Here is a 21004-nt window from a genome sequence, read left to right as displayed (position 1 = left end):
ACCAGTCACACTAACTTTCTGTTTGTGACATGTAGCGTATAGCACATGTGATAGGCAGATAACTAGTGTGATATATAGTGTGGCTGGAGGTGTGACATCACATCAATGTCGATATTTGGAAGGTATGAGTTGATTTGAGAAATTAAAAATCACATAACAGTAAAAAAAAGTTTGTTATTTCTAGTCATGCTTCTTTTCTTCTTTTTTCTCTTCATCTTATCACAACACAGTCACAAAAAACAGTGTGACAACATGTGTGACAAATAGTGTGACAGTTAGTGATAGGTAGTGTGACAGGGGGTGTGACAACATGTGTGATAATAAGTGTGATCGTGGTTTTGATAGCAAGTGTGACAGTTAATAAAATAAGTTGTGTGACAACGGGTGTGACAGTATGTGTGATAGATAGTGTGACAACGAGTGTGACATATTGGTCTATATATGCGAAATTATGTTAAAATTCAAATGAGATTGGTATGAGTATGCTAAGAATGAAGATAATAATTAGAATTAAGAAACATTGAGTTTTTGTTTCGTCGGAATTGCTTGGAGCACCGCCATCAATAACGGTAACCACTTGCGAGGGTTGATGCACGTTGTACGGTGGTCGGTTCGAAGTGGGTAAGGTATGAAATGAAAGAGGTGAGAAAGATATTTCCAACGGTACAAACCACACTCAAATATATCGGCGGATAACAAAGTTATGACCGAAATTATAAGAATGAAAAAAATGTAAAATTGTCTGAAAAATATTTTAAAATTGACTATTTTTCTAATTTTATTATAAGATTATGGACTATTTTTCTAATTTATAGTTAATTAATATTATATTTTTATATTTAAGAAATAAGTGGTGATATTTTTTTAATTTATTATAAAAAATGATACTATTTTATCATTTTTGAGGTTGAAGTCACCGTATATCTTTGCAGAGTTCATAATATATAATATAATGTTGGACTAGGATGGAAATAAAGATAAGGATTACAACATACACCACAAAAGAAATGATCAAATGCTTATTTTTGTGGCTTATGAAGCGTATGATTCACCAATGCATATATATGGTGTGCGTAATTGGTCGATGATAGCAAAAGCAAACAAATAATAATATTATTAGTCATCTATCCTTTCTTATGCGTGTAATTAGTGTTGTGACAATTGACAGAAAGTTGTTTCGTCTAGAAATCTACAAAAGAACTAGACCACCTTAGAAAGTTAACGGATGTCACTTTCACATGTGTATTGCTTGTTAATAGATGCTCACAACAATAACACTAGTAAAATTCCTTCGAAAACTGTGTTAAAGTCTATCATGTTACTTATGAAAAAATCAGATGAATGACATATTAGTGCGTCACTATATGCGACATTACAATATGATATAGTTATCAAAATTTTCTATGTCATATCAATTGTCACATAAAATGAATTTTAAGTGGTTCAATTAGCATTGCGATTTGCCTTGCCATGATTTTACACTTCATGTTACAAAGTATTTTCATTCCAAAAATAAAAGGAATATACGCCTGATTTTGAATTTTCAGTTTCTATTCTCCGGGAAGTGTGGCTCATCTTTGGCGAGAACGGAGAGCATATAGGCAGTTTTATAAATGAACCAAGACTCGTAGACGACCCACCTGAATTGTCTCAGTCCAACACCAACTCTACGATCTGACTTAGACCATTTCCAACCAATCAATGGCCACCACGCTCACGGGTCCCGCCTACGATAGTCATATGAAAACGGCCGCTTTGTATCATTTTCTCTCTCTCTCTCTCAAGTGGGAAAGAAAATAAAAAAATTGAACAGAAACATCCAAATGAAATCGGATTTCAAGTCCGCCCCTGAGGAGGAAAGAAGAAGAGAGGAGCCGGAATAATTGGTTTAAAACCGCTCCGGTTTCCACGCTGAGGTGGCAGAGAGTTGTAACCGTCTCCCATAACAGTGGTTCTCTGTGGATGGGCCAGTCAGCTTCGGCGGTAGCAACTTCAAGCCGCCGTGAAAACCATCACAGCCACCGATCCAAGTCCAAAGCAACCGCCCTGATCTCTCCGATGCTTGTTCCCGATGACTCCTCCGGCGAGGTTCTCGATTCAGCAACCGACTACATCTCCGATCTACCGGACGGCTGCTTGGCTTGCATTTTCCACTCCCTCGGCCCCGGCGACAGGAAGAGATGCTCTCTAGTCTGCCGGCGGTGGCTGAAGGTGGAGGGACAGAGCCGGCACCGTCTCTCCCTCAACGCGCAGGCGGATCTGCAGCCGACTATCCCTTCCCTCTTCTTTCGCTTCGATGCGGTCACCAAGCTCGCGCTGAAATGCGACCGGAGATCCACCAGCATCGGCGACGAGGCCCTCACGCTCATCTCGCTGCGGTGCCGGAACCTCACGCGCCTGAAGCTCCGCGCGTGCCGCGAGCTCACCGATGCAGGCATGCTGGCGTTTGCCAAGAACTGCAAAGGCTTGAAGAAGCTCTCATGCGGATCGTGCACGTTTGGAGCTAAGGGAATGAACGCCGTGCTGGACAACTGCTCGGCGCTGGAGGAGTTATCGGTGAAGCGGCTCCGTGGCGTTGGTCCGGACAAGTCCACCGTGGAGCCTATCGGTCCCGGCGTTGCTGGCTCGTCGCTCAAGACAATCTGCCTGAAGGAGCTTCTCAATGGCCAGTGTTTCGGGCCGCTTATAATCGGCGCAAAGAAGCTCAAGACACTAAAGCTTTTCCGGTGCGGCGGAGATTGGGACAAGCTGCTGCAAGTGATAGCTGAGCGAGTGACGTCTATGGTTGAAATCCACCTGGAAAGAATTCAGGTTAGCGACATTGCGATGGCCGCAATCTCCAATTGCTTGGATCTGGAGATACTACACCTGGTGAAAACGCCGGACTGCACCAATGTAGGTCTGATTTCGGTCTCGGAACGCTGCAAGCTCCTGAGGAAGCTTCACATTGATGGATATAAATCGAATAGTGTGGGAGATATAGGCTTGATTTCGGTGGCCAAGAGTTGTCCTAACCTTCAGGAGTTGGTTCTTATCGGAGTGAATCCAACTAAAGCGAGCTTGGAATCGTTGGCGACGAATTGCTGCAATCTGGAGAGGCTGGCATTGTGCGGGAGCGATACGGTAGGTGATCCAGAGCTTTTGTGCATTGCTGCGAAATGTGGCGCATTGAAGAAGCTTTGCATTAAGAGCTGCCCTGTGTCTGACGCTGGCCTTGAAGGACTCGCCAGTGGGTGCCCCAATATGGTGAAAGTGAAGGTTAAGAAGTGTAGGCTTGTAACACCCGAGGGTGCTGATTCTTTGAGAGCAAAGAGGCCTACATTGGCCGTAAATTTGGACAACGGTGAGCCTCCACAAGACGCCAGTGTCAGTGAGGGAGGGGTGCAAGAGAACCCTGCCGTCGAACTCCTTCCACCGGCCACACTACCAGCGTTTCCCGACATTGCTTCAAGCAGTACAGGGAGGTCGGCGTCCTTTAAGTCAAGGTTAAGTCTTTTCTCAGGACGGACCCTTGTGGCGTGCACTCTGAGAAGATGGGCGAGTCGGAATAGTTAGTGTTATTGAACAGAAAACCAAACAGAAGCTACTGGACTAAAAAAACAAACCAGTCCTTGTTCATTGTTATTTTGTTCCCGTATTGTTTATTTGATTCTGATCTTTATGTACGTAAATTGGATTATGTGTGCTGTTCATCGCCTTCGGTCAATTCAATCTTCACACCTGTTTTTTGTCACTGTTTTGTTGTTTATTTGCTCCTCAAGTTTCCCCTTTTAAGGGCATTCATCACATATGTGTTAGTTTGATGGTACAGCAATTCATCAATTATCTGACTGCTATGTTATCTTAGCTATTACTACAATCTTAGCTGGGAGATGTGGTTCAAGCAAGGGTTCATTTGAAGTTATATACGTGGGCTGAATAGTTTAGTAGCTAGATGGTCTGTCTTGCTTATCATGGAAACTCTGTAAACGCATTATTATCATAGATTCTGATACTTCCTTGTTGGTTACCCTATGCGGCTATGCATACTTGCAAGGAGTCAAGTTAAATTTTGATCCTGGTAGGGGAATGAACTAGCCCGAGTGATACTACTGTAATAGTAATGTCTGCAAAACCAGATGATTCCTTATCCGTCATCTACAGTTTGGGTAAGGAGATACTTGAATCTGTTTCCCTCCAATAAAGGAATGAAGCAAAAGAGGACATGTATGCCGTACTGATCTGATTTCAAATAGCCAAAACCATGGGGTTGCCAGTAAGGAGATGCAAAAAGAGGATGCATCGTTCTGGAGAGAACCCAAAAGGCCACATCTTCACTCTTACTTTGAAAACAAACATCAAACAATTCCTTGCAAGGCTGTTCCCAGATCTAAGTTGGAAGTGCATCCTGCATTGTCTTGGAAAATTATAGCAGAACATTTCTTTACTGCCTTTTCTGGATAAAAGAGGTTCAGCTTCACGTTTATCATTTATATAACAAATACTGAAGCATGCTTACACACCATCAATATTCTAAAGCACTGTGACATGTAAAGCTCAAAGCGACAATCATAAAGAAGGAAACTACATGTAAGTGTGTAACTTTGAAAAAGGAAAAGAGGTAAAGGGGAATCCACCATAATTTCCCAACAACATTCACTGTTTGGCAAAAACAAAATAAACCAATGGATGGTTCATATGAAAAGAGTAACAGATGGATGAATATTGTTGTCTCCTTTTCTCGGAACTGGTAGTGACCAACTGTAGAATTACTAGCTCGCTTGCTGCAACTGCTGTATCCTACTAGCTATAGTGTATGTGGAAAACAAATTCTTCTACTCCGTTTTCTTCTCCTTCTCAGCACGAGACTTCGGCTTTTGGTATATTAGTATCTGACTCACTAGGATGGAATTTGTTGCAACACCAAGTACAGAGCCCAACAAAACTTCAAAGGAATTAAGGAGAGCAAAAAAAAATTAACAAATTTATGAACATCAAACTAGCAGAAAAAGCACATGAAAATGAAGCACTTGAGTCAAATAGCTTAGGATTATAAGAAAACAAGTAGCAGATACCATCATGACACTAGATCGCTTTAGTTATGGGGATGCAAACGCACTAAAGATGGACTAAAATTTGTTTGCACATAAGAACTTGACAACTTACAACATCTACCGGGTACACAGTGAATAACAGAAATTATTTAATTTTAATTTTTTTAACAGTCATTTCGAAAAGAATTGCTGGTTATCACTTCAAAAGTGGGCAATTCACAGTGAAACCCTAAATGATATCTACATGCATGGATGCACAGCTTTCGTATTCACACGTTTTATCATAGTAAATTCAGAATAAATGCAACACAGAGCGACAACCAAGGGTCGAGGATACCACTCTTTGGAGCTTGTTCTTGGATGCTGGTGAAAACTCTCACTGCAAAAGGACGTTAAAATATCTGTAAGTTCCAGCGGATACATATCTTACAGATCATAGCACATAGCTGTTCTAACAATTTAAACGTACCCATGGAACCTCCAAAATTCATAAAGTTAGTCAAGAAGCTGAGCTCCCCTGTACTTTTGTTCTGCCAAAAAAATATGGTTCATTAACACGAGAAAGTAGCACAGAGAACTGCAGAACAATACATACCAATCCACTTGATTGGTCGTTACTCGTTAGAGATACACACAAACTCCTAATTGCACAGACTAAATATGTAAACTACATGAACCATTGCAACCTGTGAAGTAAGACATAACAGAAACTCGATGCTAGTGATAATAACATCCAATTTGAAAACAAAACAGGCCTTAACTTACAGAAAAGTTCTGCCATATCTGTGGGATCTTGGCAAAGAGAAAAATTGCATGTTGTGATGCCTGTAACAATCATTAAGCATCACACAAGTTATAAATAAAGAATAATTTCTATCAGAAGGGAAAATAAATTAATATTCATGTCTAATGATTCATAGGCTGGACAGTGAAAGTGGCTACTCACATATAGAGCTTCGAAAAGAACTGGATCGATTCGACCTGCTAATATGGTTGGTGCTAAACCACAATATCTGAAAAACCATCATATTAAGGACAAAGTTGATCCCCATTTTCAATCATACAGAATGTAGATTACATAAAGTAAATAATAAAAACATTAATCTGATCTCAAGCAAGATGGATACAGTAATGCCGCCATCCCTCTTTTGATGCCCACAGGTTGGGAGTAATAATACATGATGCCAACTAGTATTAAAGCTGTAAAAGAAAAACACAGAATAACAAGCATAAAGGGAACTGTGTTAGATCATCTGCAATTGCCGTAATTTTCTCATCACTAATGCTACAAAATTGCATGCCAACAAATATACGTAAGGTCTCGAGGCTCCTTGTTTCAAAACCACAAGAACTATTTAATCACTACTATATGGACTGAACTTCCGGTACAAATCAAAAGACTAGCTCAAGCTGAAACATCCACATCTGGTTCAGTATGGAAAACTCTACTGGCAAGAACCGTTAGGTCTAGGAAGCATTTCCCAGGGATGTGTTAAAGTTGACTAGAAATTTATAGGAAGCCTTAGACATACCTTGGATCAAAAGAAAGGCCAATTCCCCATAAGCTGAGAAGGGAAGCCCTCCATGAAGACAATATGCCAAAGCAATCGTGTAACCAACTAGTTCAAGCTCAAATGACAATATACTAAGACCTCTAATACTTCCATGTTCCAAAATCTTTAATATCTGCAGTTGAAGAACAAAAGACTCAGATCACACAATCATGAAACCGTGGTGCTTCCTCATGACAATTTTCATGTACAAGATGATGCACAGTTTTAGATCACGAAACTGACAATTAGTTTAACTTAAAAATGAAGCACCACACAGTTTTGATGCCACAAGTCGTTGCTGACCAATGCCACTACAATGTCACCGAATACTAATTCTAGAAAACCTCAGTGTCTGAATTCTGGATTTCTATCTAACATATTCAATAAAAAGCTGCCATTAATAGAAATCGAAGCAGCTCAAATTGGCGAACACAGGCATCAATAACTACATTTTCGACGCATAATTAATAAAATCAGAGATCTACAATCTGTTGTCAAAGAATACAATACTTTCAACCATAACTACAAATTAAAACAGTAATCAATGGAATGAACGCTTTTAATTATGATTAAGGAAGCAAAGAGAAGGACGAACTTGCCTGAGGGAGTTTGACGGTGGTGGAAGCAGCGACGATGGCGTAGCCGAGGAGCGTGGAAATAAGGGGAAGCAAGCAATCCTTGTCGGGAAACTGACCATTGCTGAGAGCACCCAAAGCGCAACTGAAATCGATTCCGAGGACTTTCATATTGGATCCAACTCCGACCGACACTCAGCTCTGTGTTTTTCCGAGGACTCTGATTTGTGATAACCGGGGGACCAAACCAAACACAGGTTGGGAGTTGGGACTATGACTTTTGGAGCTACAGTTTTACTGTCAATCGGACTGGTTCGCTAATCGATATTACTATATGTATTTACTGTTTTGCTGCTTGTAATCTGTTACCGCATGAGGTGTGGGCCGTACGGCAGTATAGTATTTGGATACGGACAACTAAATCAATGCATCAACATTGGCCCAAAATACAACCCCAAGTATTTTTCTTCAAATAAAAATTGATCTCAGATAAGTCCTTGATGATGAAGGTATTTTTGGTGCAACACAGAGTGTGAACGACTTAGATTAGAGGAAATCATACGTTATGCATTTGATGATAGATTATTTCTATTTTCTTTAGTTTGTAGAATTGTTTATATATCATAATTTAGCTCGTTGATTCATTATGTCAAAAATTAAAATGAAATTGAAATTAAAATGAACAACAATTTGTACCAAACGATTTTCTTCTACGGGAGTTGATTGACGATGGAGGTGAAGCGTACGTGCATAATGGGGGGCCATTGTGGTGAGGACAAATACTGGTGCAAATGCAATTTATAGTGATCGATCCATGGAAGTGGAAACCAGTCAGGATTCGAGGACCACTGCAAGAACTAGACAAACCCAACAACAATTGCGATCGATGTTAGCTATTAATGACGAAATTATGATCCATTTTCAGGACTAAAGCCAGTGACTATACAACTCTCATATATAGGCAGGGATATAGACGGCTGAGCTTACTCATAGTCGAATTTCTAGGAAGATATGTAAATGTTTTTGATAATTCATGTAACATTGTGCTCGTCGAGATGTTCGTTGAAATGCCTCAATGAGACTCTTCAAGCATTACACAATTTGAAGCTTTTGTTCATGACCAGTGAGAAAAAGGTTCAGCAATGGTGTTACCTGGGACGTTTACAAGCTTAGCACCACAAGTTTGGGTAGTTAAGTTGTTAAATTTTGTCGAGTATAATTCAAGTGCTTCCTTTAAACCATGTTTCTGAATCGTAAGTGTCGAAGGTCCCACGCTGAAGCAAACTTCACAGTCACAGGGCCACTATCCAGCGAGTTGGTTTTGTTGGAGGCTTGGAAACTGTGGTCCAAGTTTGCTCTTTTTTCATTAAATTTGTGATCGAAACGAAAACAAGTACAGAGCAGACTCATCAGAACTCTGTTTCTCTGTGTGACTTACCACTTGGGTGTGTGAGTGAGAAATGGAAAGCGGGCTTCCCATGCTCAACTGTCTTTTGCAGCATACTCTCAGAGGCTTATGTTCATGTTCATCAGATTCTTCTTCTTCTTCAAATTCTTCTAAGTGGGTTTATGCTGTGTTCTGGAGAATCTTGCCCAGGAACTATCCTCCTCCCAAGTAAGAATACTTCACTGCAAAACCCTAACAAAGTTTATGTCCAGTGAGTTCATCACATTGCTTAATCTGGTTTGCAGGTGGGATTATGGAGGTAGTGTTCTTGATCGCTCCAAAGGAAACAAAAGGAACTGGTAAAGCTATCACACAATTGGAGTAAATATATACTCTGGTTTTACTTAATTGCTGTTGTTTTCTAAAATTTGTTTCTTTCAGGATTCTTGTTTGGGAGGATGGCTTCTGTGATTTCTATGAATGTGAGCAAGCAGGAAGTAGCTACTTAAAGGGGAGGTTTGGAGCTGATATCTTCTTCAAAATGTCCCATGAGGTTTATAACTTTGGAGACGGGTGAGAATTTTTATTTGTCATCTACGATTTTTGATCCAATAAGGAGAGGTATAATAAGCTGAATTACATTGGGTGCAGTTTACTGGGGAAGGTAGCAGTAGACAATAGTCATAAATGGGTGTTCAGAGATGCACCAAATCAAGTTGACAACCCCAACTTCATTTCCTCTTGGAATGTCTCCACTGAACCTGTAAGTAAGGGCTTGTTGAAGAATACTGTCTCACTATAAAGTTGAAGTCTTCCATGATCCTTTTTTTTTTTTTTCTGCTTACCAATTTTCACATACAGCAACCGAAGGCATGGGAGTTTCAATTCAGTTCAGGCATTCAGACTATTGCCATCATTTCTGTTAGAGAAGGCATAATTCAGCTTGGCTCGTTCGATAAGGTCTTGTAATGTCACTCAATCTCTTTTGATTGTATCTACCTTCCAAACTCCAAAGTACTTCCAGAGATATTAATGAATCTGATGAATGGTGACAGATAGCTGAAGATCTCAATCTGGTGATCAACATACAGAGGAAATTCAGCTACCTGCAAAGCATACCAGGTGTTTTCGCCATGCAAAGGCCTTACCTACCTATCCAGCATCCCTACATCCTCAAACCAAGTAACGCTCAGAATATGATTATGAATGGAAGCAATACTACTACTACTACTGCTAGTAATGGTGCAGGGGTCAAGAGATTGTTCAACCACACGCCGGATGATCAGATGATCAAGTCCATCAACTTGGGCTGGAACACACCTCAAAATGGGATAGGACTAGGACTCCGAGGATCATCTTCCACTTCAGTATTACCTGATCCTAATTGGCCGATTCCATTTCAACCGCCTTTTCTACCCTCCATTTCATGCAGCCTTGGAGCTCTTTTATCAAAGCTCCCTTCAGTTTCACCTTCACCTTATACTAATGATGTCATTCATGAAGCTCCTCATACTATGACTACTAATTCAGCTACGCTCATGAACAACAACGACAACTGTGCCGATCACGAAAACAAAACACTGAAGGTTAGTGGTGGCAATATTAAGATAGAGGCATCATCATCGCCCTGTCATTTAGATGTAGCTCAAGAAGAAAAGCATAACGCCATAGACCCTAATAATCTTGGTTTGGGAAAAGGGCAGAGTTAATTAGCCTATTCTGCATCTTTTCGTACAATAATAGTGTATGTAGCATGAGAACATGTCTTTTCTTCTCCTAATTGGGGTACAAACCATCATATGATTATGTGAATCCAGATAATGTATGATAGCATGTTGACGATAAATAAAAGTGTTATGGTTTAAGTGCTCATCACCTACCTTCATTAAAGTAAATAATGTGATATGAATAAGATCATCATCATCATCAATTCATCATCATCTTCCATTTGCTGCACTGATTGATATTGAGGGTTTGGGGTAGGGTAAGTAAACAGCGTGTGGTTGGAGCAGTGTGGTATATCCCTATCCTTTGGGATCGGAGTGGTGTACCATTATGTGAAAATCTATGGTCCCCAGAAACCCAATTGAAGATGGAAAACTGATAATAAAGATTGTTGGGTTGGAGCTGGATCAAACATATTGCCCTTATTCGGCACAATCCCGGCAAAATGGATGGTCGATATTTCGGTCCCCAAAATTTGAGATTTTTTTCTTCATCATCTAGTAGCAGTACTCATCACAAGTAGCTGGGTTGTCGTATGAGATATTGTGTTAATGATAAACACAAACAAAATGCAATATCTTAAACAACAAAAGGAACTTTGGAGATGACGCGAGAGCTGAGATAGCTAGAGGGTTTTCTCGTGGTTCCTTGACGCATTGTTTGTCAGTGTATTCATTTGTGCAATTCTTAAAATTAGCTCTTTAGTTTCCACCGTATTTGAACCTAAATCCTAAATGAGCTCCTGATCAACATAATAATGCATGTCGGGGATAGAGTACTGTTCTGTGCTGACCTTTTCCTGGAAAATGAGGCAAGTGGATTCAATAAAAAATTATGAAGCTGTTGTCGGAAAAATCTGCTTTGAATCAACACAAACTAAACACAACACTATACCAGAACCTAAGCTAGCAAAATGCATCAATCTATTGGCAACATTATTTACTTAAGAAGAATGAAACTATGGTAGACTTAATTATTAGTGCAGTCCACTTACTCTGTACAAGCAGAAAGAGTTTTGATCATGCATGGTTTCGGATAATCATAAGCAATGTAGAAAAGTTATTCGGGATCACAGTTAAATCAAAATATTTGGTAGCATAATTAATTAATGAAATCAAGATTTACTACTAAATCATGAAGAAAGAATTCTTATTGCTGCATGACCTGAAATTGCATGACTAGATTATAAGAGAATATATCTAGTACGTACACTAGAGTAGACATTTTAGTAAGAAGCACACCTCACTCAAATCATAGAAGGTTTATGAACTATGAATTATGCAATGACTCAAAGAGAAAGGAACAAATTAAACTATCAGTGCTGCTAATTCCCTCTGCCTCCGGCGCTTGGACCAGTATTCTTGATGTCTCCAAGTACTAGAACAGTGTGAGATACGCCTTCGTCATGAACCTTTCCTTCTGAGCTTGAACCTCCATTTTTTATCCCTCCTAGAGTTTGAGAAGTGGTGAAGGCATGACCTTTACCTCCTGAGCTTGGACCTCCATTTTTTATTTCCTCAAGGGTTTGAGAAGTGGTGAAGCTGTGACCTTCTCCGCCTCGACTAGGACCTCCACTAGAACTCTTCATTGATTGAATGTACAACTCGTCAATATCTAATAAGCTACTACTCTTAACAGGGGAGGAGCAGCCCAATTTCAGAAGACGAGCTTCTGATCCCCTATTAGAGCAGATTACAAGAACAAGAACAAACAAGGAGCAAAGAGGCTGGAAATTCTTGGCCATGATCAAGAAATGTATTATATTCTGGTGAATACTTTGATCCGAAACTCAAACTGGGTACGTAATTAGTAGCTACAACTTTGATATATTTGGTGATGATCGAGTAAAGATGGTGCATGTAATTTGAGTAAATCTGTGTCATATATATAGGAAGAGGATTGATATATGGTACGTAGGTACGGACGTATAGTATAGTGTGTGCAATTAGGAATGTGGAAATGGGGATATTCATTCTTTGACTCACCGGCCTGGAAATTCTGAGGCGAAATTGCATGGCGTGCTCGCTCGTTGAAGATGAAGCTAAAGAAGCTTGGACCCTCTGATGAGGACGTAAGTGATGGACTCAGAAAACACCTTCAATTCAGAGTACTCTCTAAAAAATTCATTTGGTGCCTACTTAGTGGTTTTTTAAGATTATTAATTAGCTTATTAGCTAGTCTCTTACGTAATCCCATAACTTACTAATACTGGTACTGTTACTGGCAGCCAGGCCTGAGTAACTGCCTGCGAAATAAAGCATCAAAATATTAATCCAAAAATTACTAAACTAGTGATGGATTGCAAGAGCTACCTGCTAGCAAATGGTGTGTATATTCATACCCTCAAATCTACGCCACTGAGTTAGCTATCGGGTTTTTTTTTTTGGACAACCAAAATTATGACAGTCATGGATTAAAACGTTATCGACATTGTATGTCAGGTGCAGTGAGGTGAGGATAAATAAAAAGTATTGTTACGGTAAGAACGCACTAGGGGTTTTTTTAGGTTTACATAATTTTCTTTAAATTTGATGTTAATTGAGTTGGTGGCAAGTCTTCATGAGCCTTGCTTGCCAAACAATCGAGGACACACAATTTCCTTCAAATAAGGACCAGTCTAAGCAAGTGATGAGTGAAGTCTGGAATATGGTGGTCCAATCACTCCAATGTGTAAAATTCCATCTATTTCAAACGAATCAAACGAATTAGGAACGTGTTTTGCCAACCCTGATATCTAGATGACCAAATGCGAAACGTTGTTACAACTTTGACAGACCAAAATTCCGAGGCATGGACTGGGCGGCACGGCCTAAAGTGATCGTTTGATTTCTGCTGTTGGACCAAGCTACACTAATAAGCAATAGAGCTCATACATCTCTTCTCTGCCGTGTGTGCTTCGCTCTACGGCACACTTTAGAGCTCAATATGTTCTGTAAGTTCGACTCTAGAAAATGGTGGGTTCGGCAAAAAATTTGGATTGCCTCGAACCTAACGGGTCCCCCCTGATCTTGCCATGCACCTAAGCACAAGAGTGACAAGACCAATTTGTTCATTCAACAGATTACGCAAATTAGCCACACATGTACATGCTAGTCCTCTTCAAGTACCAACTACCACATGATCGAAAGTGAAGTAGACTAGCTTGCTCTTAGTTTTGGTGTGAAGTGCACATCATCATGATTCGGCGGTTGAAGAAATACCCCCTTAATTTTGTACATCATAAGGCACATTCGTATGAAGATCTCTATCGATTTTAACTTTTGAGTGTTTAAAAATAATTATACTAGCAATTGTTTACGGTGTGTTCTTCAACAATTGTAGTCTTTATTATTGGGGGTGATCAAAACAAACACCAATCCGACTGGTATCTAATTCCATTGGCATTAGAGGAAAACTACAATTACATGAAACAAATTGGAAAAGTGGAAAGTACCATCCAAGACCAAGCCTGCAACTACAAGTCGCAAGAGACAGAAAAATTTGGCACAACCCAGAACAACGAGAATAGAGTCGAGCAAAGCCAAACCCAAGCTGGCAAAGACAGGCAGGGCAGGTTTGTAGCTGTGCCTATCCAATTTCTTCTCCACCAAGAATATGCTAAATATGAGACTAGCAATACGACAATTTGTTCTACTCCATGAAACTCTTTTCTTTGGATCCATCCCATGTCTCTTTGCGAATTTATATACCTAGCTTCGTCGCTAAAGGCCACATAATTTTTGTGGCAGAAACAGACATTAAAATACCATCTGCACACTTGGCTTCTCTTTGTTCTTATTCTCTCAAACGAATCCTCACTGTCGCCAATCACAACCCAAAACCCTCCTATGCATTCTTCTTCGATCCTCTTTTTCTTCCCATTTCAATTTCGATCATAAACATAATACATGAAACAGAGCAAAACCCAGTTCTGATTTGTGAAAATTATAGAACACAACAACATAAAAGTCGGGAAACTCCCATCTCTCTTAATATACAACAATCTTGGGAAAAGTCAACCAAGCATTACAGTACAGATCCAAGTACAAAAACCCAGAATTAAATTCAGATGCTAAAATGGAAAACTCCAACGGAAATTACGAAATTATATTTATATATGTGAATCTTGAGCTTGAACTCCTCATCTTCCTTGGCTTCGGTTGTTGTAACTCATCTTCTCGTAAAACCGAATTGACAAGAGCGAGAGCGAAAGATTCACCTCATCCTTCCCCCACCTAGGGTGCGGCTTCGCGGCCATCACCGGCTTCAGCGGAGCCGCCGCAGCCCACGACGACGACGGAGCTGAAGAAGAAGCAGCAGCTGAAGAAGAAGATGAAGGGGGCTTGGTGAAAGGCCAGATGTAGAGGGAGTGGAGCCTGCGGAAGCCACCGAGAGCAAGAACAACAGATCTCAGCTGCTGATTTCCGTAGCCGATGTTAGCCCAGTGGCGACTGCAGATGAGCTCCCAGAGCCGCTCGTCCTGTGCCGTCTTGTGCCACTGTTTGCTCACACAAGACGCCATCCCGAGTGTTCTCGCATCTACGTGCTTGAACACCTCGAACATCAGATTGTCATCCAGATTCGTAAGCCCTGGTCCTTCAACCACGCCACCTTCCTCTGCTTCTTCTTCGACCTTTAACTTCTTCATCTTGGAGTCGTCGTCCTCTGCCATGGAAGAAAGCCCACGCTTCATGAAAGAGGGAGGAATCTGAGAGATGGGAGTGTGGGAGAAGGTGGGTATATGGGATGTGGAGAGAAGAGGTAGTAACGAGGGTGGTGATGGTGGTGGGGAGGTTGGGGTTTGATAAAGGAGGGGAGGGGGTTAGGGGGACCTGGTATATTTGGTGAGTTATCGAAGACGACAAGAGGAGGAAATGAATGCGCTTTGGTTTGTGTCTCAATTTTGACGAATACCTTCTGGACTTGAACTCGGCTTCGCCTTTCCTATCTTTACCCCCTCCCTTATTTTGTTTATTTTCTTGTCGCTTTCTCTATCTTGGTTCTACTGCACTAATCGCTCCAAATACACATTATTACATTTGTTTTGTTGCCTTCCGTTTTTAGGAAGAGGCGAGAGAAAAGAAGATGAAAATTGAAAATCAAGAGGAAATCCTATGTGGCAAATAAAAAATTAATTCAGTTATGTGGTAAACAAAAAAATTGAGAGAAGAAATTCGGATCGAATCAAGGAACAATTTGTGAGAGTGTTTTAAGGGTTTGGAGTGTAACAATTCGGCATAGTCAGTAATTGTGCTTGTGACGTGAAATGTTTATAGATAGTAATTTAAAATTCATCTATTATACTGAAATATGCTCAAAGTGTAAGTATCGTACATGGTTAGTTGTGTGTCAGTTTGTCTGTTGTTAGTTTGGTTTTAGTTATGTGTGACGTTGATACAACCAGATAAAAAGTTATGTGATGATGTTCGTATCGCAAAATCTAATTCTCTAAATATGCGGTTGCGCATATGCTTCACGAGATTCTTGGTCTTGAATCAAAAAAGGATCATCGGAAATAAAGTCATTACTAGATTATGGACTTATTGACATTATATTGCTAAATTATTTATCGGTATTTTTTTATTTGCAATTAGTGTTTGTAATCATTTTATAGTAGTTTCTTCCACCAGTTTGTTTGATTGAAATTGTTACCCAATGTGACAAACCCTCCTGAAGCTATAAACAGTAAATATCATGAAGACTTGTACCAAATCGAATAAACGATTTAAACCCCAAGTTGAGGAAGAAGCTCGAGGATCCATTGCATTTGCCAAACTTTGTTACTTGTATTATTGGGTTTTTGTCCAGTGAAAGGTCTCCAACTCGTCTCGAAAGGGCAAAGGAAACAACAAAAATAAAGGGAGGAGATGGATTAAACAATGTCGTAGTGGTTGGCACTCACCCACGTTACCCCTCCTCCTCCTTCATCTTCTTCTTCATTTTTGAAGCTATCTATATATCTTTTTTGAAAATAAAAAGCTATCTATAATTCTATATATGCATCCACTTTGTATTTTTGCATCAAAGATTCTCACCAATATTTTGTTCATCACCCATGAAATTGACGTTTTGTCACCACCCAACTTTCAAGTCCTGGTCAACCAGATATTTATTTACATGCTCATTTTCTCCAATTTCTATATTGCATTTTTTTATTCTCAATTTCTATATTGCATTTGGTTATGCTGGTGTTAGTTTTCTGTTGAAATTAAATACACTACACAGTAATTGGACTATAAAAATCAAAATAATGCCACGAAACCAAATGTTCGTGGATGCATCTCAAACTTGATCGTGTTTGTCATACTCAAGCAGTACGTACTGGGTCAATTTGAAGAAAGCTTGTTTCCAGAAAGCCCAACGTATATTTGAATCCAGCAGCCTGTTTACATCTTTACAATTTTGACAACTAGCCCAACCCACTCGACATTTCAGCCCAGCCCAAACGCTTGACACTATTATTCTATTGATGAGAAATTACAGCAATCGGATGACACTACGCAGACTTCTTGACCTAAAACTTTGTTTGCGGAAACAACTGGTAATTGGTAAATCACTGTTTCCAGTAATTTAGCAACACAATTATATATGATAACTGTAAAGAACATAGATAGATAACCATAATAGAAAGCTTGTTAATTTGCTTAGACAAACTGACAAAAGGATGTAGTAAATTATCTCTGGATCCAGACACATAATCCACCATGCATGGCCACGGTAGGAAGTTATGAACCATTACTAGTGTCCACTGCCTCCTTTACTAGGACCAGAATATGCTTCAGCCATGGTCACCATCTTCCTTTTGATCACTGGAGTGGTAGTCGGATAAAGAATATCGCCGGTATGGCCTGCCCCTCTTCTACTAGGACCTGAATATGCTTCAACTATCATAAACCTGCTCCTACTGTTGCTGCTAGTTTCTGACGATGAGATGATGAGATTCTTGTTGTGCAGAAGATGCCTCGAGCCTCCGACTGGTTCCAAACCCGACGATGAGACTATGATCAGGAGGAGGAAGAGGAATTTGGAGTTGGAGAAGTTAATGGTTCCTTCATTGTGCTGGTGCTTCATTTTTATCATAATTTAGTTTTTGATTGTTGGCTGCAACAGACCTGATATATATAGTAAGTCTGTAAGTGGAAGGCGCCAGGAGGAAGCAGCCTTTGTATGAGAAAGAAATTAGGTTTATAACTATGAGTCTATAGAGAAGTGTAAATATATATAGAGACAACAATAGACATATAGCAGTCTTGGACTCTTGTGAAACATGATCTGCTTCTTAACAATATTTTCATTCGTTTTCTCCAACCCAATCTAATAAGTTATTATAGTCACAAACCAGTATTTAATTAATCAATTTGATTTGGTGGGAGCATAACATGGGAACTTGGGAAGCCATGAAGTCGATTACTTGCCCATGACATCTGTTTGGAGCTAGGTTTCCAATTATTTAATTATGAGTGATGAATAATCTAATCCCCATTTATCGACCTTATTCTTTCTATAATATATATACAGAGCTGAGTGAGATATATCAGATCTTTTGGGTGTTTTCAGGGAAGTACTTGAATGTCTGTAATATATGTCCCCGTGATCGAGTGTAAGATATGGATCGACTGTCGATCAAAGCAGCTAAGCTAGCAGATCATGAAAGCAAAGCATGCAGCTTAGATAGATTACTTGTCAAACTGGGAAATCTCATGCATGTGTATATTCTCTTGCCGGATTATGGTCTTCAATTGCCGTGGCTGTCCATGCTTGACATATTACTTATTAGATCTCTATGTACCTGTCTAGTTTTTAGTCGTATTGGTTGCACCATTAATTCAAAGAATGTAAGACGACTAAAATGAAGAGTAAGGTTGAAGACCCAACCTCACGAGAGTCATACTTAACATGCTGATATTAAATTTATATCCTTTCAACATTCTTATTATGACCCCCACGAGCCAAAATTTTATATATCATATCATTCGTCTGATTGATTCAGAATGATTTATTCACAGTAGTCCATGACAAGCAGCTAGCTGGTCTGTATGGATCGTCAAGATTATTTAAGACTCCAAACTTCCAAAATCCAGTAGGTAGAATCAACTATTAACCTCATGACTCACGAGTTAGTAAGATTCCAAGCCAGTTAGGCATTGACAAACAATTTTGGGTATAGCTGGGGATCCAGGCTCATGTTATTTGGGTACACACGTGAATTAGTTCAACTTACCCTTATACATAGGTTATGTTTATACATGAACAATGTGATAGGCATGTATACGTACATTTATACGTAATTGCGTAAAGAGAAGAAGATTTCCTCAGCTTGTTCTTACTATTATAATGAACCAGATACTGCCTAGATGTGTATATCACAACAATCCGCATATCTTGCCAAGTTGGGAGATTCTGGTGGGCTCTTAGCTAGATATTGCGACGACATTTTCAATTGGAGCTGTTGATGTATTTTTAGAGAACAACCTTGTTCAGATTCAGGTTGGCATGCATCCTTCGATCAAGTCACTTCAATTAACATGATCCTTCACGCCGATCACTTCAATTCGCATGATTGACCTAAAACTTAGTTGATGTTATGTAGTTGGTTCTATATGTCAGTGTTAGCCATCGAAATCAAGCAAATCCATTTTTGAATAGGATTGCGAGTCACTATATATAAACCCCAATTAAAAGTCTTTATACATAAGTTTCTTTGATGTATATGTACAATTGAGAATGCGTATTACGATCCACCAGATGATATCTTAGAGCATGTGGATTTGAATAACAGGGTAGCAGTTAGTAGATATATTAGTCTAGTCTCTTTCTTAGAATTTAATAACCCTCTTAGTCTTATGCAATGTCGCGCATCAATCATACTTGTCATGCAAGGCAACAAATACCGATAGACGACCAACAAACTATAATAGTATGTGGCATGTTGTGATAGTCCACCTAGCGAACTTGTGGCATTGGCTTTGGAAATCGAAATGTCCAACGACGAGGTCACGGTTTCATACCCACTCCACATTCGTTCAGTCCTTACTCCCAACAGAATTGCACTTAGAAAAATCCCAATTGGTCTTCCACTTTGAAATCTAAGAGCAAACATGTTCTTGTACAATGATCGGAATTGTTGAAAATCTTGTACATTCCATTCCTCATGCCTCCCTTTGAACAGTCTTTGAATATAGCTCTCTTCAACTTTGGACCAATTTTATAATGCTTTGAAAAAACAGGTTTTAGGTAAGTAATTTTTGTAAACCCGTTACTAATTAAGAAAATCCTTGCTTCCCTGGGTTGAGGAGCTACATCGGTCTCTCTAAGAGTCCATCTTTAATTAGTTGCTTAAGAGCTAATTTTACGCTCAAATCCTCAATACTTTCATGTGTTCCATTAATATTTTCATGTGTTAGAAGAATTGTGTCAAAAACAACTTACTTAAACTTCAACTGTCGGAAAATTATTAGTCAAATGCCGGTGTATTTTCGCTCTCTAGCGCTCCTTGTATCCACACTTGTATCACCGTCTTCTTCCTAAAGGAGGCAGTTGAACTAACAAATTGTTTGTTTCCGGAAAAAACACATATATGTCATACTTGCCATGTCTGAACAAATACTGCTTTTTTGCCTCCCCACCTCCCCAATCAAATTGGCTGTCACTCACTCCCTCATTCATTTCCATGAAATTATATACAAATGAATCCAATATTAAAAGACCTACGCGTTACAGATTGTAAACACGGAAGCACGTACGCGTTAGAACTCGATCGATCACAGACCAGCTCCGCCGTGTGAATCCAATCGGATCGAGGTGAACCGTGGCCATGCATAAAAGTTCAGATGAGATTTGCAGGCAGACTTTCTTGCAGTTTTTCCTCGGTGACTTACTGGTTTACAGAGTCAAATTCCAACAGCACAACCATTTTCAAAGGTAACATCCTCATCCCTCATCTTAGCCATTTCAACGTAATTGTTCCCCAAGTAAACTCTTTAAAAAAATGCCGAGTCAAACATTCTGTGATGACACCTAAGACTCACCGTCATCGTCCCCCAAATCCCTTCTCTATATATACATGCAGAACCCCAAGCTCTTAACACAGAAAACCGAGAAAAGCCAATTCAGACAAAGCGTAGTTTGGTACTTCTCCCATAGTGAACGTTGATTGTTGAAGATCGATATGTCAATGAAGAAGAACAGTTGCGTGTGGTTCGTGCTGGGGCTGGCGATACTGATCGTGTCGACTGAGTTTGTCCAAGTTGATTGCAGAGCCCTTCGATCCGATTCAACGACTGGAAGTGGCGAGGGATGCAAAGAGCAGGGTGATGGAGCTGAGGAGATGGCCGGAATGGGAAGCTTTGCTGTTTCGTCTAGTTTCAACTCGTCAAGCAATGACAATAGTACTGATCATCGGCCTTCGGTGAGGAGCTTGATGTTTAGGTTGGCTTCTGGACCTAGCAAAAAGGGTCCTGGCCATTAGGTTCACGACTAGTGATCATCAATTATTTTGTTCTTGGTTAGTTTTCATGTTCATGCTGCACAAAGGTAGGTGACTTGGATCTTGTAACTTTTGTCGTCCAAACTGGGATTTTTATACTCACATATGTGAGATGTAATTAATCTTTCTGAATTACTTCATGTATACAATGACAAACAATTAGCTAGGCAGTACTTTCCATACATATCTTGTTGTTAGCTCAAACGCATACAATTTATTTGGTATTTGATGAGAAATGAAAGATCTTTGTTTCATAAATACCTGGT

At 39.8% G+C, this 21004-nt stretch overlaps 4 protein-coding genes across 4 annotated transcripts; 2 read left to right on the top strand and 2 right to left on the bottom strand.

Annotated features, from left to right (window-relative positions):
• The first annotated feature begins 1803 nt into the window (after positions 1 to 1803).
• LOC126782838 (F-box protein At1g47056-like) lies at positions 1804 to 3725 on the top strand. The gene has a single exon (XM_050508166.1). It carries the CDS (start codon positions 1963 to 1965, stop codon positions 3553 to 3555), a length of 1593 nt encoding a protein of 530 aa, XP_050364123.1. The 5' UTR covers positions 1804 to 1962; the 3' UTR covers positions 3556 to 3725.
• A 798-nt stretch (positions 3726 to 4523) lies between these two features.
• Positions 4524 to 7483, bottom strand: LOC126782840 (mannose-P-dolichol utilization defect 1 protein homolog 2). The gene is made up of 8 exons (XM_050508168.1): positions 7186 to 7483; positions 6566 to 6719; positions 6161 to 6233; positions 5980 to 6046; positions 5799 to 5858; positions 5503 to 5563; positions 5371 to 5412; positions 4524 to 4924 (listed from the first exon to the last, which is right to left on the bottom strand). Exons 1-8 carry the CDS (start codon positions 7330 to 7332, stop codon positions 4815 to 4817), a joined length of 714 nt encoding a protein of 237 aa, XP_050364125.1. The 5' UTR covers positions 7333 to 7483; the 3' UTR covers positions 4524 to 4814.
• Positions 7484 to 8581: 1098 nt separating this feature from the next.
• Positions 8582 to 10418, top strand: LOC126782839 (uncharacterized). Its single transcript, XM_050508167.1, has 6 exons — positions 8582 to 8776; positions 8854 to 8907; positions 8990 to 9121; positions 9200 to 9311; positions 9410 to 9508; positions 9604 to 10418. Exons 1-6 carry the CDS (start codon positions 8622 to 8624, stop codon positions 10255 to 10257), a joined length of 1206 nt encoding a protein of 401 aa, XP_050364124.1. The 5' UTR covers positions 8582 to 8621; the 3' UTR covers positions 10258 to 10418.
• Positions 10419 to 14221: 3803 nt separating this feature from the next.
• Positions 14222 to 15051, bottom strand: LOC126782958 (F-box protein GID2). Its single transcript, XM_050508316.1, has one exon. It carries the CDS (start codon positions 14943 to 14945, stop codon positions 14394 to 14396), a length of 552 nt encoding a protein of 183 aa, XP_050364273.1. The 5' UTR covers positions 14946 to 15051; the 3' UTR covers positions 14222 to 14393.
• Positions 15052 to 21004: the final 5953 nt, after the last annotated feature.

This window comes from Argentina anserina, chromosome 2 (genome assembly GCF_933775445.1).
Source record: "Argentina anserina chromosome 2, drPotAnse1.1, whole genome shotgun sequence".
NCBI lineage: Eukaryota > Viridiplantae > Streptophyta > Magnoliopsida > Rosales > Rosaceae > Argentina > Argentina anserina.
Note: the sequence above shows the minus strand (reverse complement) of the source record. Positions and strands in the feature narration are given on the sequence as shown.

Excerpts from the sequence above, each read along its gene's own strand:
- LOC126782840 (XM_050508168.1), bottom strand. The coding sequence starts at position 7,332 with ATGAAAGTCCTCGGAATCGATTTCAGTTGCGCTTTGGGTGCTCTCAGC. Across the intron at positions 6,047-6,160 it reads AGAGGGATGGCGGCATTACT|ATATTGTGGTTTAGCACCAA; the intron begins GTATCCATCTTG and ends ATGGTTTTTCAG. Across the intron at positions 5,564-5,798 it reads AGATATGGCAGAACTTTTCT|AACAAAAGTACAGGGGAGCT; the intron begins GTAAGTTAAGGC and ends TTTTTTTGGCAG.
- LOC126782958 (XM_050508316.1), bottom strand. The coding sequence starts at position 14,945 with ATGAAGCGTGGGCTTTCTTCCATGGCAGAGGACGACGACTCCAAGATG.
- LOC126782839 (XM_050508167.1), top strand. The coding sequence starts at position 8,622 with ATGGAAAGCGGGCTTCCCATGCTCAACTGTCTTTTGCAGCATACTCTC. Across the intron at positions 9,312-9,409 it reads GGAATGTCTCCACTGAACCT|CAACCGAAGGCATGGGAGTT; the intron begins GTAAGTAAGGGC and ends TTTCACATACAG. Across the intron at positions 9,509-9,603 it reads AGCTTGGCTCGTTCGATAAG|ATAGCTGAAGATCTCAATCT; the intron begins GTCTTGTAATGT and ends GAATGGTGACAG.
- LOC126782838 (XM_050508166.1), top strand. The coding sequence starts at position 1,963 with ATGGGCCAGTCAGCTTCGGCGGTAGCAACTTCAAGCCGCCGTGAAAAC.